The 16668-nt window shown below is 40.7% G+C and overlaps 1 protein-coding gene across 28 annotated transcripts in view; it reads left to right on the top strand.

Annotated features, from left to right (window-relative positions):
* neb (nebulin) overlaps positions 1–16668 on the top strand; it is a 70822-nt gene that overhangs the window by 31601 nt on the left and 22553 nt on the right. For 25 of the 28 annotated variants that reach the window (XM_044132818.1, XM_044132822.1, XM_044132841.1 and 22 more), the window contains 46 exons: positions 73–180; positions 256–567; positions 652–756; positions 873–971; positions 1094–1195; positions 1287–1394; positions 2227–2538; positions 2625–2729; positions 2823–2927; positions 3028–3132; positions 3217–3324; positions 3447–3557; positions 3888–4085; positions 4279–4383; positions 4478–4582; positions 4685–4789; positions 4866–4973; positions 5069–5182; positions 5316–5513; positions 5632–5736; positions 5826–5930; positions 6756–6863; positions 6943–7050; positions 7136–7243; positions 7330–7434; positions 7543–7647; positions 7737–7835; positions 7944–8048; positions 8348–8452; positions 8537–8641; positions 8751–8855; positions 8953–9057; positions 9146–9250; positions 9337–9441; positions 9538–9642; positions 11276–11380; positions 12882–12983; positions 13075–13182; positions 14152–14256; positions 14348–14452; positions 14538–14642; positions 14742–14846; positions 14963–15073; positions 15211–15321; positions 15406–15507; positions 16332–16436. In XM_044132818.1, coding sequence (XP_043988753.1) covers positions 73–180; positions 256–567; positions 652–756; positions 873–971; positions 1094–1195; positions 1287–1394; positions 2227–2538; positions 2625–2729; positions 2823–2927; positions 3028–3132; positions 3217–3324; positions 3447–3557; positions 3888–4085; positions 4279–4383; positions 4478–4582; positions 4685–4789; positions 4866–4973; positions 5069–5182; positions 5316–5513; positions 5632–5736; positions 5826–5930; positions 6756–6863; positions 6943–7050; positions 7136–7243; positions 7330–7434; positions 7543–7647; positions 7737–7835; positions 7944–8048; positions 8348–8452; positions 8537–8641; positions 8751–8855; positions 8953–9057; positions 9146–9250; positions 9337–9441; positions 9538–9642; positions 11276–11380; positions 12882–12983; positions 13075–13182; positions 14152–14256; positions 14348–14452; positions 14538–14642; positions 14742–14846; positions 14963–15073; positions 15211–15321; positions 15406–15507; positions 16332–16436 — 5460 coding nt within the window. Of the gene's footprint in view, positions 1–72; positions 181–255; positions 568–651; positions 757–872; positions 972–1093; positions 1196–1286; positions 1395–2226; positions 2539–2624; positions 2730–2822; positions 2928–3027; positions 3133–3216; positions 3325–3446; positions 3558–3887; positions 4086–4278; positions 4384–4477; positions 4583–4684; positions 4790–4865; positions 4974–5068; positions 5183–5315; positions 5514–5631; positions 5737–5825; positions 5931–6755; positions 6864–6942; positions 7051–7135; positions 7244–7329; positions 7435–7542; positions 7648–7736; positions 7836–7943; positions 8049–8347; positions 8453–8536; positions 8642–8750; positions 8856–8952; positions 9058–9145; positions 9251–9336; positions 9442–9537; positions 9643–10726; positions 10829–11275; positions 11381–12881; positions 12984–13074; positions 13183–14151; positions 14257–14347; positions 14453–14537; positions 14643–14741; positions 14847–14962; positions 15074–15210; positions 15322–15405; positions 15508–16331; positions 16437–16668 lie in introns of all 28 variants that reach the window. The other 3 variants (XM_044132819.1, XM_044132823.1, XM_044132845.1) reach the window with 1 other exon arrangement.

Genomic DNA, 16668 nt, shown 5'->3' on the forward strand with positions numbered 1-16668 from the left:
GTTCTGATCTTGTTGAAATTGTCTCCTGGTTTGAAAGTGATACCTTATAATTATTCGTTGTGCTCTGTGCAGAAACTGTACACACAAGCATGGGACGAGCAGAAGGCCAAAGCCTGCCACATCAAGGAGGACGCCATATCTGTGCTGAAAGCTAAAGCTTCTAGGGATATCATTAGTGACGTAAGAAAGAAGAAAATCCCCCCACATCTGTAATGTTGGCTTTTTTTATTAACTACCTTATTTTTTTGCCTTTAGTACAAGTACAAAGAGGGATACAGGAAGCAGGTCGGTCACCACATCGGTGCCCGTTGCGTCCAGGACGATCCGCTCATCATGCTGGCTCTGAACTCAGCCAAGATCGCCAGCGACGCTCTGTACAAGAAGGACTTCAACAAGTCCAAGACCAAGTTCAACCTGCCTGTGGACATGCTGACACTTGAGCTGGCCAAGAAATGCCAGGTCCAGGTCAACGACTTCAACTACAGGACTTACCTGCACCAGTGGACTTGTCTTCCAGACTCCAGCGACGTGGTCCAGGCCAGGAAGGCTTACGACTTACAGAGCGACGTGAGTTACTGGAGATGATTTTGGAAAGTGTCCATTTGTTATTTTATGATTACCTGCATTAATTAAATGAATTTTTCCCTCTAGGCTGTGTACAAAGCTGACATGGAGTGGGTAAAGGGCTGTGGGTGGTCGCCACACGAGTCTGTCGATGTTGTAAAGGTGAAGAATGCACAGAAGATTCTCGCTGATGTAAGTTTTACACACATCCATCCTTAAACATAACGTATTCTATGGTACACGCACAGTACATTAACAGGTACTTCGAGGTTGATATGTCTTTGATTTAATCTTGCTTTCGTTCACAGAGAGGCTACCGGGTCAAGCTGGATAAACAACAGTACACAGTTCCCATTGATAGAGTTGACTTGGTCTGCGCCAAGAATGCTGCTGAGGTCCTAAACGAGGTAACAGCTTTTCTCCTTTTGCATATGTTCTATGAATTTGTTATAAGGCTTTGAGATGTTGCAATATCACATATATCTTGTTTTTTGTTTTGTTTTGTTTTTTGTCGTTTTGTTCTTCTCAGGCCAAATACCGCGAAGCTTGGCACCAGGATAAGACCAAGTACTCTTTGGTAGACACTCCCGGTCTTGCTACGGCCAGAGAAGTCGCTAAAAATATCCACCCGGTAAGATTTGTCGCACGTTTCAGTTCGAGCTTACTTTAATTTTATACCGTTTCTGGATTTATTAATCTTTTCCTGTCTTCCCTTGGTGCAGAAACTGTACACTGAAGCCTGGGACAAGGTGAAGGCCACTGGATACTTCATGCCTGGAGATGCCGTACCAATTAAACAGTGCATCGATACAACTAAAGTGCAGAGTAAGGTGAGTTGAGGGAGTTTATTTCACACAGTAAGAATTTGTACAGGGATTGGTGTTGGTATTGACAAATTAAGTGCACATCTGAACTTATAACTTATTGTTTGTAGTTCTAGTTTATGTAGACATAAAAAACATATCTTGTCCATGTTATTGACAAACAAAAAACCCAACAAAATCTGATCACTTTGTTTATTCAAACTTTATTCGTAAAGATAGAAAACATTTTTGTGACTCTTAACTTGACGATTGTGGCCCGTGTGGCAACATGATTGGATTTCACAGATGAAGGGACTCAAAGAAAAAGTTTGAGATTTTAACTTAATGTTTTGTTTTTCATTTTAGAGTTGCTCATATTGTAGTTTTTCAAGAACACCTTCAGCCAAGCTGCTGCTTGTGACCACGAGGTTACAAAGTAATATAAATAAAACATAGAAAATGACGGAATAAACTATATGCAACTTTAAATGTTGACAAATTATAGTATTCTTATAGCATGTGTTTTCTTTTGCAGCTCTGTTTATTATTATGTTAAAAATGTTATATTTATTCACCCTAATTTGAATCTGCATTTAACTTTAACTTGCTGCTGGTGCACACAATAAAAGATATTCCTATTGTATTGAATTGTATTCCATTCTCTCAAAGATTAGTTGAAATTTTTAATTTTTTTTAACATTTACCATGAGATGTGATTTTTGGTGCAATTTATTTCAACTATGGATGTAGCTGTGCTAAAACTGATCACTTGACCGCATGTATTACAGTTATCTCCTGTTTACTGAAAACAAAATGAGAACAAAGTTGTTCTGTTTTTTGTTTTTTTTTTATCTTGTAGCATAAGTACCTAGAGTCGTACCGCAAGCAGGTCGGTCACCACATCGGTGCCCGTTGCGTCCAGGACGATCCGCTCATCATGCTGGCTCTGAACTCAGCCAAGATCGCCAGTGACGCTCTGTACAAGAAGGACTTCAACAAGTCCAAGACCAAGTACAACCTGCCTGTGGACATGCTGACACTTGAGCTGGCCAAGAAATGCCAGGTCCAGGTCAACGACTTCAACTACAGGACTTACCTGCACAACTGGACTTGTCTGCCGGACTCCAACGACGTCGTTCAGGCCAGGAAGATTTACGAGCTCCAGAGTGACGTGAGTAAACAAGCGATGAACTTTTGTATGACTTCAATAAAACGTCAAAACTTTTATTCCTAACTCGCTGTGGTTTCCGTCTGCAGAACGTCTACCGGGCTGATCTGGAGTGGATCCGGGGCTACGGCTGGATGGCGGCTGACTGTGTCGATCACGTCAAAGTCAAGAAAGCCCAGGAAATACTCAACGATGTACGGTTCTGTCGTCGCATCCAGAGCCCGCTACTTGTTTGAGTTGTTGCCACGTCGTGGTTCATCTTGGTGTTGTTTGTTTTTCATCTGCAGAGGCTTTACAAGCAGAACGCCAAAGAATGCTTTGGAAAATTCAGCCTGATCGTGGATCGGCCCGAGATCGTTTTGGCAAAAATAAACGCCGCCAACCTCAGCGATGTATGTAATCGAGCGCTTAATGTGACAAATTTTTAAAAAAGAGCAAAAATCAATCAATTAATAAATGTTCATTACACTTTTTGTTTTCTTTTTCCAACAGCTAAAATACAAAGAGACTTTCAATGCTGAAAAAGGACATTACATCGGCTCGATGGACACTCCTCAGCTGGCACATAGCAGAGAAATGGCCAAGGCCACCAGTGAGGTAATGTGAATCCGCTTCTTTCTCCGCCTTTACTTTGGCTTCAAGGTTTTTTTTCTGACATTTTAACACTTTTTCTCATTTTAGAAACTTTACAAATCGCAATGGGACAGCACTAAAGCGACAAGCTACAGCCTGAACCATGAATACATCCCACTAATGAGCGGCAAGAAGGGCAGGGAGATTGCCAGTGACGTAAGTTTTTACTCTTTCCTTTTTTATTATTACAGGTGCTTGAAAGCTAAAAAATGCATGTGATGGTATGTTTTCCTCTGGCTACATGTAAATAAAATGAATTCTGTCATTGTTTTTGTTAGGTGAAGTACAAGGATTCTCATGAAAAAGCCAAGGGCCACTACATGGCTGGGACCCTGGTCGACTTCCCCGAGGTGGTGCGCTGCGGCCAGCAGGAGAAAAACAAGGGACTGGTAAGATGTCAGCTAAGTGCAACTTTATCTATTTGCAGAAAACCTAAAAAGCTTGAGGATAAGTCGGTAAACGTTAAACAAAGAGTTTTTTTGTCATCTTCTAATGGAAGGAAGACACAATTCTTATACAAATTTGTGTAGAAAAGAGCCAAGGCACAAAACAGGAATGTAGATCAATTCATATTTTGTCGTTTGTAAGATGCTGAGTAAGTATACTTTCTACTTTCGCAAAGAAAGCGAAACAGATAAAGGTGTTGTCTTTCAGTTACATTTTAGGCTGAAATTGGAGCTTGACTCCTCCTCGTTTTTTATGAATGTGTGTCTTCACAGAGGGTCTACCAGAAGGACTACCACCAAACCAAGACCAAAATCCACCTCCCGTCTGACGTCATCGCTAACCAGGTGGCCAAGCGGTGCCAGGACATGTTGAGCGATGTCCTGTACCGCACCCACCTGCACCAGTGGACGTGCCACCCAGAGCAGGAGGACGCCATCCGGGCCCGGAAGACCAATGAGATTCTCAGCGATGTAGGTCGTCCTTCTGCGTCCCGATCGAGTTGTTGCACAAATGTGTCGCGTGAGCCTTCTGAAGTTACAAATGGAAAACATTCCTCTTTTTCGCCATAGTCTCTTCTAAACACTGAGAAAGTAAAATCTAATTTATGTCTCTATCGAGAAACAACAGGTAACTCTTGCGCATTTTACCAACGCATTTTAACAGGTGTTCTACAAGGACGACCTGAACTGGATGAAGGGCATGGGTTGCTACGTCTGGGACACGCCAGAAATTATTCGCGCTAAGAAGTCCTACGAGCTGCAGAGTGAAGTCTGTATTTTTATATTAAATGGTTATTTCAGAGAAAGAGAGAGGAAAAAATATACATGATAAACTCCGATATTTTGTCTTTGTTATGTTCCAGCGTAAATACAGAGCTGACGCCAAGAAAGAGTTTAACAACTACTCCATTGTGACCGACACGCCTGTGTATGTGACTGCCATCCTGGGCCACACCTGGGCCAGTGACGTAAGTCGGCGTGATTTTAAAAATCGCCGAAAATGTTGTTCCTGAAAGACAAATAAAAAAAAACCTTTGCATGTATCTTTAATCTTAAACTATCTTTTCCAGCTGAACTACAAGGAAGCATATCACAAGGAGAAGCACATTTACACCACAGTTCTGGATACGCATGACTATGCCAGATGCCACGACTTCAAACTGTTCTTCAGCAATGTGAGAAAAAAAAAAATTTTTGTAAAGTTTCACATGTAAAAAGTTTTTGACAATGTTTTCAATTTCCTATCTGAAGAAAAACTACACAGCCGCCTGGGATAAGATTAAGGCAAAGAGCTACAAGATCCCAGTTGATTCCAACGCCTTACAACATGCCAAACAACAGAAGGTCGTTCTCAGCCACGTAAGTTGAAGTTCAGTTCTGACAGTATCACAACCAAGAGGTGGTTTTCTTTAAAACTACTTTGTGGGACTATGTGGATCGTCTTTCTTCTTTAGGTCAAGTACAAGGAGGATTATGAAAAATTCAAGTCCCTTTACAGTCTGCCAAAGTCACTGGAAGACGATCCTGCTACTGCTCGTTGCGTCAAGGCCGGAAAGTTGGTTCTAGATGTAAGTTGTTTTTTTTAAATTTTGAATCATCTGATCACCAAAAGTTAAGCCATCTCTGTTAAGAATGGCTCACGGTCATGAAGAGCTCGAAATATTTCTAGTAACACAAGCGTCTGTCGCTTGTACCGTTCAGCGTCTGTACAAGGAGAAGTACGAGAAGAGTAAGGCCAAGAACCATATCCCGCCGGACATGCTGGAGATCCTGTCCGCCCGCAACACCCAGTCCACCGTCAGCGGTATCCACTACCGCAAGTACCTGCACCAGTGGATGTGCATGCCTGACATGCAGATGTATGTCCAAGCACGCAAAGTCAACGAGCAACTCAGTGACGTGAGTGACCGTCATACAGCCAGAGAACGACAAATATCTGGGTCACTAGCATCTCTGAGTAGAAAGAGGTAAAGAGGAGATTAACGCAAAGTGCTAAATAGAAGTTATCTCTGCCCAGATCTTCTACAAGGACGACCTGAACTGGCTGAAGGGTATCGGGTGTTACGCCTGGGACACGCCAGAGATCCTCCGTGTGAAGCATGCTGGTGTCCTGCAGAGTGAGGTAAATGGCTTTTAATGTATTCGTCTTTTATCTAATTTCACATCGTGGCTTATTGCTTGTCTTTTACGTACATTTGTTTTTCATTCCAGACCAAGTACAGAGCCAAAGGCATTGAGGCGTTCAAGGAGTACAGCGTGGTGACGGACACTCCGGTGTATGAAACAGCCAAGCAGAACGCTCAGAACCTCAGTGATGTAATTATTATTATTATTATTATTATTATTATTATTATTATTATTATTATTATTATTATTATTATTATTATTATTATTATTATTATTATTATTATTATTATTATTATTATTATTATTATTATTATTATTATTATTATTATATCATGTTATATCAATACATGCAGCTCTGGAAAAAATGAAGAGTCCATTGAAAACCTCCTGGTTATTCCACCAAATATTGATGTCTGAACTCTTCCTGAGTTCAAACATTAGTGTTGTTGTCGCTCAATGAATGTGAACTTGTTTTCTTTGCATCATTAGAGGTCTGAAATTGCTGCATCTTTTTCATGACTTTGACCATTTCTCATTTTCTGCAAATAATTACTAAATATTTGCTTGACATTCAGGACACACGTTGTCCATAGTTCATAGAATAAAAGAACAATGTTCATTTTACTCAAACACGTACCTGTGAAAAGTAAAATCAGAGGAACTGATCATTTTAAGTGCTCTTTTAAGTTTTTCCAGAGCTCTACATATTGCCCATATTTGCGCACTCACACTAACAAGAATCAGAGTATGAAATGCGTTGAAATATGAAGTGTTACAATTTACTTTATTTTGAAAAGACAACACTGCTAACTCCTGCCTTATGTTAACACATGCAGTAACATTTGCATGACAGTAACATAGTGAATTTATATAATTTGGCCCTCGTGCGTAATGTTTCGGATACGTTTCGACGGCTCACACCCACCCTGTTCAGCACCACGACTTAAAAAAAGAAACCTTCATCGTTCACCACGTCATCATCGGTCAGATCTGTTTTCCCTTTCTTTCGTCCAGCTTCACTACCGTTACGATTACAACGCCAACGTCAAGGGCAAGCACACCTCCCCTGCTGTTACCATGGAAACAGAAAGAGCCCGCCTGGCCAATCACATCCAGAGTGACGTAAGTTAATATTCGACATATTTTTTTCTTACATTGGCGTGTGTCGTGAAATAATTTCTCGTTTGGCGTCTTCTGCTAGAACTGGTACAAGGAGGCCAACAAGAGCTTCATGCCCACCGGCTACTCTCTGCCCAGCGACACGCCGCTCATCAAGCAGGCCAAGATGAACAGCGTCGTCACCAGCAACGTGAGTGTTTAAACTCTTGACAACAAGTAAAGGAACATCGTTGCGATTTAACCTAAATTATACACGTTGTTTCTCGTCTGTTCAGGCGAAATACAAGGCGGCCTTTGAGATGGTGAAGGCTAAAGCTTACACTCTTCATCCGGAAGGTGTCAACTTTGTCACCTCGAGAAAGGCTCACAAGATCATCAACGACGTAAGCGAAGGACCGTGCAAAGAGGCCCGTAGCCCTTTGCGCTAATTTCACTCAACGAATTGATTCCCGTCTGTTTCCGTGCTCAGCGTCTGTATCGTGAGGCCTACCACAAGCAGAAGGACAAGATCCACACAACCTACGACACCCCTGACCTCAAACAATTCAAGATGAACCAACAACACCTCAGCGATGTACGCCACCATTATCGACGTTGTTCACTTTTCTGGTTTGCCCGAGTTGAGAGGACTTGCCTTTTTACGCGCCCGTTTTTTGTTTTGTTATTTTCTGCTCTCCCCTAGCTGTGCTACAAAGAGAAATACTACAACAGCCGAGGCCAGCTGATCTCCATGCCCATCACGCCCCAACTCATGCACTGTCGTCACGTCAATGAGATCACCAGCGAGGTATCGTACAAGAAAAACACACATAATTGTCCTCCACTTCTTCACAAAATATGGTCTACAACCAAGTTTGGTGAACTTTGTTGCTCTAGCTGAGGTACAAAGAGGATCTGATGTGGCTGAGAGGCGTCGGCTGCTTCCTGTACAACACCCCGGAGATGATCCACGTCCGTAACATCAACAAACTCAGGGTGCGTTGGGAGAAATGCTCCTCTCACGTCTCCAGTGTTTATTTTCCGTTTGTTTTCTTCCTTTTTCCAGTGGCGCTTCTCTCACATGACCTGTTTTTCCATTTACAGACGGGCTACCAAGTGGATGCCAAGAAGAACCTGTCAAACTACACCGTGGTCCTCGATACGCCAGAGTACAACCGCGTGACTGAGCTGAAGACTCACTTCAGTGACGTGAGCTGTTTTCTCCCGTTTCTTTTTTTTTTTTTTTTTCCATTACTGTTTTGTTTAATTTTATGTAATTGACCAACACAAACACAGGGCAACTATTTGTTGCACCAAAAATTTGACCTTTATGCAAGAAAATCGTTAGGATCATAATCTTCATGCAGCGTCCTGTTTTGTTCTGGACTTTTTTAAGTCAGATTTGGATCTACTGATCTCTGACTATCTTTATTTAATGTGCGTTATCCTTTAAAGGTTTTCAAAGGTTGCATGTTAATTTCTTATGTTTCTTTTTTGTGTCTTTTCAGCGCATATACAGAGCCAAGAGCAAGAAGGACATGATGAAGGTTTCCTCCATCGCAGACTCTTTGGACATAAAGAGAGTCAAGTGGGCCCAGCAGCTGACTAACAAGGCAAGCTGAAACACGTTTCTGGTCTTTATGTATTATTTTCTCTACTGGTTGTTTATTTATTTATTTATTTTTTTGTTTCTACAGTACCAGTACACAAGTCTGGCATCAAAAGAGAGAGCTCATTTCACTCCAGAAATGAACACTCCAAGTAATCAACACGCAAGAAAAATGAAAGTGGTTTTCAGTGAGGTGAGCGCTCTGGCTTCCTTTAACGTGCTTGAGAAATAAGGTGACCTGAACCGATTTAAGTTTTCCAAAACGAACGTCTGATATGTTGCGTCTTTTGTTCTCCACTCAGAATAAATACAAAGAGCAATATGAAAAGATGAAGCACAGGTACACCGCTATTGCTGACACGCCTATCCTGATCCGGTCCAAGAAAGCATACCTGCAGTCTAGCAATGTAAGTCTTTGTTAGAAGACGTCACGTTTTCTGATTCAGAGCTTAAATAGGTAGTTAAAAAAGAATGACCTTTTTCCACATTTTCTTCTTCCTTCAGTTGCGTTACAAGGAGACCTTTGAGCTTTCCAAGGGCCACTATCACACCGACAAGGACGCCCTGGACATCGTGTGCCACCGCAAATTCACCGACGACATCAGCGAGGTCAGCAGTCGAAATAAACTGCTCTAAAATGACCGGTTTTCCGCCTGAAGGTGAACGACTTGCGACTCGCTCCGTTTCTGCTCCACAGGTGAAATACAGAGAGAAGTACATCAGCTCTCTGGGCACGTGGAAGTCCATTCCCGACCGCCCCGAGTTCTTCTTCAGCAAGATAGCCAACGATAACATCAGCAACGTAAGCACGCAAAGATGCACCCAACAGGAGGACTAACATGCTGTGCAATATCTGTGTGAAACTTTTGGTTTTGTTTGTGTTTTTAGGTGAAGTACAAGGAGGACTTGGACTGGCTGAAGGGTATTGGGTGCTACGTTTGGGACACTCCTGAGTTGGTGATGGCTGACAGGAACAAGGCTCTGTACAGTGAGGTGAGGGCAAAATTCTTTTCATATATTCATGTTTACAGCAAGAGTACATTCTGTTTGTTTTCAACCAATCGTTTTATTCATTTATGTTGTTTACAGAGACTGTACAAAGCCTCGTTTGAGAAGAACAGAGGAAACTTCAGATACACGTGCGACACGCCGTTCTTCGAGGCTATGAGGAACGCCTCGGTTCTGATCAACGACGTGAGTCCTTCCCTTCTATTGCCTCAAATTATCTCATCATTTTTTGCTCTGAAATGATCCACCGTGTCTATCTGTCTCTTTGCTTCTCTCTTGGACCCTCTACTTGGAGGTAAAATAATGTAATGTTTTTATTTTACTAGATATTTTTTGCTTAGATCACTGATTCCCAACTTTGGGGGAGCTAACAGTTCGGGTGGTGGTGAGGCTTTAATTTGAAATCGTGTTGTTGAACAGGCAGCCTAGGTGAAACTTTCAAATTCTACTTTTATACAAATACCTGCCTTATCTCAAGTGTTTTCATATAATTAGAATCATATAAAATAATAAATAGTTTGGGAAGATGGGCTATACATCAGATATTAGTCCGTTTTTGTTCTTTTTTGTTTGTTTTTTTTTACGTACTGGTACAAACCTGATAAATAAAACTGGGCCTTTATTGACAACCGATTTTTATATGCATTTTGTTGCAGGTTGGGAGGGGAGGAAGCTGGTCATGTGAAATTTGTTTGGACAGTGATAGCAATGGGAATGTTGGGATTTAAATGAAAAAGAGAAGCAGTGGTGAAGTCAGTGTTGTGGTTGGTTTTCTTTTTTCAAAGTCTCAACAGGATAGTGAAAATATATATAAATACTTTATGCAATATCAGTAAATATCGGTTATCGGTCATAACCGCAATATTTGAATTAGATATTGATATCAGCCCATTTGTTCATACCGGTCCATTGTAGTAAATACACTACATTGTTACAAATGTTATGTATAAATTTTGGAAAATGGTTGCTTGGATACCGATGGTATTAATTGGTCCCGTCCCAGTACAGTGTTTGTTTTTGTTTGTTTTTTTCCTTTTTCTTTTTGTTAAAGTAACAAAACAAAAGCATTTCTGGGGGAAAATATTTGGGAACCTCCTTCTGCTGTTTTCCAGGTGTAGCGATGCATATTTTACATTTTTGTCAATTTTTACAGCAACATGTTATCTTTATTTTCGTCTGTTCCTTAAAGTTTGCTGACATTTTAGAGACGCCATTCCTCTCCCTCCTCCTCCAACATTTGTTTTTAACAAACTTCTGAAATTCTGAGCAGAGGATCTACAGAGCTAATTATGAGAAGACCAGGGATAAGTTCACCATAACCACAGACGATCCTAGATACCAGCTGGCCAGGGAGAACAGGAAGATGAGCCAGGTAACCGTCCCGGATGTGCCGGGCGGCCGGGCGGCCCCCACCGCACGCCGCCGGTCCTCCGGGCCGCTCACACCCGGCGCATGAGGTCGTGGACAGACCTGCCGGTGGGGCTGGTCGCCGCATGGCTGTGACGGGATCCTCTGTGTCATTGTCTCTCTTCCTATTTGTGATCCATGCCACTCAAACAGCAGCTGCTGTCTTGAGTGAGCGTGACCTGCCTGCATCTGTTTTCCGTGAGAGAGACAGCTTGACTTCACAGATGATCTAAATCGTTTATTTTACAATCCTGGCTCTGGTGAAGGTGATCATTCTGTCTCTCTCTCTGGGGACAGATGAGTGTCTTCCTCGGGTCTCCGGAGCGTTCCTCCAGTCCCTCCCAGTGTTGTTTAGTTTGTTCTAAACTGTGGCATGCTCTGTGTGTACGTTCGTTTGTGTGTGTGTGGACAGAAAATGTATAAATCCCGAGCAAAGGATCTACTAAAGAGTGGCTGCAATGAGTTCCTCCGCCCTGACATCCTCACAGCCCTTTACCAGTCCGTTATGGGCAGCAAGGTAAACCGTCAGAGACCAGCGAGCTGCTGTAACAGAAACCTGTCCACAAACACACAGGAACCACGTCCTTCAACTGGACGATGTTAAGTTACTAGACGGTTATGAGATTGTGACATTTTTCATTTCCGTTTTGCTTTAGCTTTAGTTTTTATGCAGCCAGAGTGCACTGTGTTGTTCGACTTTTAACTTTGAAATATGCTTTTGGATTCAGATGAAGTCTGCTGGTTAAGGGCTACACAAGTTGACAAAAAGATAATATTATGTTCAGAAATTACCTAAATAAAGTCTGAGAAGGTTAATTAAGTAATCATTTTTGACCCAAGTGTATGTTCTTTTCCAATGTTTCTACATGAAAATGTGATCTATTCATTTGAAAGTCAAAATAACGCGATTTGATATTTTTCCCATATCGCTAGGTTTTCAAGTTTTATGACGTTTCTTTAGAGATTGTTTCTCTCTTCCTGGTGTTTGTGGACATTTTTGTTTCATCCGTTTAACCCTCCTAAAAGTGGTTCTAAATCCATGTATTCCTCCTCCTTCATTTCCTAAACCCTCCATCACTTCCCTTTCATCGTCAGTGAAACTTTAACTCTTTTTAAAACAAAATGTCGTTGCACAGTTGAGACCAAACACAGAACCATAAAATGTGTTAGTCCCCTTCTACACAGCTTCTACATATTTATTGTTATATTAAATCAGGTGCTGATTTCAGGTTATTTTTCTAATGTTTTTTTATTGTATACATTTTTTACTATGTACGGTAGCATTTTACCAAAGCAACATTACATTGTGTCACCAGAGGTAGTCAAACTATTCAGAAAAACAGAGCAGCTCCTTTATTAATACTCCTAACTCCATGAGAAAATCCAAAACAAGGGATAGCTTATAATTCTGCTGTAGTTTTATGTAAAAATACATTGTTTTGTGGGTAAATTGTGAGGTAATATTAAATTTAGCTTGGTGAGAAGAGCAGCTGGTTAAAGAGAAGGATGTGAGCGCTGCAGACTTTCATCACCAAGTAGTGTTGATTTGTGTTTTAGTTGTCATCTTTGTGTCTGTATGTGTCTAACAAAGCATGTTTTTGGTGAATATTGTGCATGCTAATTCTCCACTTAGTTCTTTTTGATGGAAGTTGTTATGATGTTTCTGACTTTTCTTTAATTGGAGGCAGATAATTATCCAAAAAACTGAAAATAGAACAATAGTAATAATCTAACTTGTAATTACTAGAATTTATTGTTGTTTATTACAATAATAACCTATAATAACATATCAGTTTATTATTGGACTATTTTAATTTAATCTAAAATGTTAACTCTCTGTTAGGCACATGTTTTTAATTCTCTTTGACTTTAAAGATATTTCAGATAATTGTGTTCTTTTTGGATAGTTTCTCTTTGCATTTGTATGTTTAAAGCAAAAACGGTCCCAGATTTGAATGTTAAACGTTTAACACACTGCCTTTTTACGAGCTAAACTAACTTCACTCGTCCGTCCTCAGTGGAAGTACAGGGAGCAGTACGAGCGCGCCAAAGACAAGTTCACATCTGTTCTGGAGACTCCTGAGTACGAGGCTCACAAACGCAGCAAGAAGATCACTGATGTAAGTTTCAGTGGAGTTTCCCTATCATCTACTAGCATTTTTTTCTTTTTTTTTAATTTCTGTTACTAAAATATTCCTCGTCTCTCCTTAGATCATCTACAGGATGGAGTACAACAAGACCAAAGCCAAAGGATACACTTTGCCTTATGATACTCCACACCAGCAGCACATGAAGAAGGTCAAAGAGATCACCAGCAACGTAGGTTTCACTCTAGTGACATATTTCTACATATGTTAACATCTACAAATTTGCAACATGATCTAATTCCTTGTATCTAAAAAAAAACAAAACAAACACAGCACTTATTAGTATATCACAGAACTAAAGCTGTAGTAGCCTGCATAAGGAGGGTCTTAGCACTGTCAGTCATGCTTGTGTATGCGCTGCAGCTGTGCTAATGGTGGAAAAACAATTTACTGTTACAGGAAAGCTGTTTATGCTCCATCACTGGTGGCCATGGTAACTATCTTGAGCATTCACGTAGGCTCTATTGTGAGACAGAAGCTATAGCAGAGAGCAAGAAGGAGGGTATGTGGGTGATTGACAGCGCTAAGGCCCGCCCCCTGGCTCTGATTGGCTGCTTCTGACTGAAACAGCAATAGGATTTTTTTTCACAGCTCCTGTTGTACTAAACTGACAGTATAACATAAAGTCTCAAGAAATGTATAAAAAAAAAAAGAAGACAAAAATAATTTTTTTAATAAAGATTACATCCTGCAGCTTTAATGTAACAAACTGAAATATTACAGTTAGAATAGGGAATATGTTATTTATTATTTCCTTTCATCAGAAATACTAATTTAATAGTTTTAGTAGTTGCTATGTGAAGGTGCTTACTTTCCAAAATGCTGTGAGAATGAAAAAGCCAATATTGGCTGGCTAATTAGTCAGGCTATCTGCTCAGTTAGCCAGCCTTCAGTTGACTCCTTAACAAACATGCAGCTCTCAACTTCCCATCTACACTTTTAAAACGCCTGTCAGTGTATTACTCTAAGCTTCATACAGCTGAAGGAAGCCATTCACTCCTTTCTTCATTCTTTAAGGTATCTCTTTTAAAAGATTTCATCTGTAGCAGCGCTGCAGTGAAACATTTGGTGAAACTGCATGACGATTGACCAGGACCAGTCTATTCTTTCTTGTAACTATTTACCTTGATTCCTCTTTCAGCTGAAATACAAAGAGGTGTATGAGAAGAGCAAAGCCCAGATCAACATGGACCCAGAGGCTCATGAAATCCGTGCTGCCAAGGAGGCCTACAAGAACATCAGCAATGTAAGCACCTTTAAGAAAATGACAATGCTTTTTGGAAACACAAAACACCTGAGCAACAATCATAAAGTACTTCTTATGTTTCTGTTATTAGCTCGACTACAAGAAGAAGTACGAGGCAACTAAGAACAAGTGGATCTGGACAGCAGACAGACCAGATTTTATCAATGCTGCCAAAAACTCTCTGCAGCAGAGTGATGTGAGTCCATTGGGTTTTACATAAGTGTCATTTCTATAGCTTTGTGCATTTGTCAGTATTGATCGAAACATAATTCCACTCACAGGTTGAGTACAAGTATGACAAAGAGATGATGAAGGGCTGTGTGATACCTGTGGCGGATGACAAGTACACTCTCATGTACAAGAAAAATGCTGAAATGGCCAGTGACGTAAGTGGTTCTCGTGACAGTAATCCGTGAAAGGACCTGGAAGATTAACCAATGAATTAACATCAACAAATCAAACACCTTTTTTTTTATCTTCTCCAGGTGAAGTACAAAGAGAAGTATGAGAAGGGGAAGGGCCACTACATACCTGTTCTGGATACTCCTCAGATCCTCCATGCCAAAGCCGTGCGCACGCTAGTATCAGAGGTGAGGGCTAATAAATAAAAGGGTGCTTATTTGCACATCTTTTACCAAACTTTACGTTGGGAGTAAAGTGTATCAACACCAGATGAGAGTCTTGACTCTTCCACATCCATTCTCAGAGCAAATACAAGCAGGAAAGCAAGAAGATCATGCAGTCCGGCTCATTCACCAAGCTGAGTGAGACTCGCGATACCGCCCACAGCAAGGAGGTCAAGAAGCTGGTCAGCGAGGTACAGCGATTTGTTTTTTATATATATATATATATATATATATATATATATATTGTACCCAAATCAGCCAATGGCCCCCAAAGGATCTCCTCCTCTTGAGCTGCGTCTATGAAACTCTTGTTCTCCCAAACGTACAGAAACAATACAAACAGAAGTTCGAGAAGGAGAGAGGCAAGTCGGTGTACAACCACATGATCGTGCCGCCCGATGTTCAGCACGCCATGGACGTGGCGAAGAGTCAGAGCAATGTGAGAGCATTTCTACACCAACGTTTGTCTTTTGAGATGCTGCTCGGTTTTTATACTGTACTCTCTCTCTGTATCGTACCATAGGTCGCCTACAAAAAGGACGCCAAAGCCAACCTGCACTACACTACTGTAGTGGACCGTCCTGACATCAGGAAGGCCACCCAGGCCTCTAAGCTCGTCAGTGATGTAAGCAGCAAATACACGTAGAAATAATTTTTGGAGAAAACGGCGATTCGATTTGAGCAAGTGAAAGTTCAAGTATTGTCTATAGACTTGTTTATTTTTGAATATGTAGGAAATATACTTTGAGCATCAACCAAAATGTCAAAACTTTTGTTTTACCTATTGAAGAGAGAGGGGTGGAAGTATAAACTTATCAGTGTTCCCACTCCTTATCCACCGTTACATGCATAATCCTTCATTTATATATGTATAATCCATACATATGACAAATAAACCCGTACTTAATAGTTAGAAAATCCATATATTATCTGTTTAATTTAATTACAGTGGATGAACAATCATTATGTCTTCTAATTAATCAAGAAATGTTATTTAGAACAATGGTATTTCTTCTAATATAATGTTTCTTCTAAGATATAATGCTAATGTATTTTTTGCTAGCATTGAAGCTAGAATTAAAATGCTAGTTTTAATGCTGAGAACTAGCATTAATAACAAAAACACCAACAATAATTGAATAATAATAATAATAATAATAATATAATATGTGCAGCAATAATCATTTGTTAATTTAAATAATTCAAGTCATGTTTTACTTTAAGCACTTTGAGATTTTACTGTAAATACTGCAAATGAAAGTATTGTGGAAAACAACAAAGTTTTCTTTCATTAGCTTTTTGTGTTTGTTTTTACGAGCCTCACTGACCGGGCCTTTGACTGTCGAACATCGTTCCCTAACGTCCATCTGAAACCAAAACAAGCCCACAGCTGCATCTGTTGAGTTTGTTCCTGGTGCCCTGACTCTCGTTTCCTCCTCCGTCCATCAGATCGGTTACCGTGAAAAGGCGCGCGAAGAGGCCAGTCGTGGAGGTTCCCTGATCCACCGGCCAGACATTGCTTTGGCGACCCAGGTGTCCCAGCTGACCAGTCAGGTACAACAAGAGAAATAAATCATTTTCTCTTCCTACATCTCAGGATGTACAGACACACCTCACCCCTTCTGCGAACATTTCTTTAGGTTTTTTCTTTTTAACCCCATTGGTTTAGTTTTCAGCCTACCTCGCTGTGGAAATGTGATGCTTTTAGCAGCACAACGACTGCACTAGCAGCTCTTCTATAGTGCTTCCTTTGTCACCTTTGTATTAAAATCCATGTTTTAATCTG

Source organism: Gambusia affinis, linkage group LG11, assembly GCF_019740435.1.
Source record: "Gambusia affinis linkage group LG11, SWU_Gaff_1.0, whole genome shotgun sequence".
NCBI classification, from domain to species: domain Eukaryota; kingdom Metazoa; phylum Chordata; class Actinopteri; order Cyprinodontiformes; family Poeciliidae; genus Gambusia; species Gambusia affinis.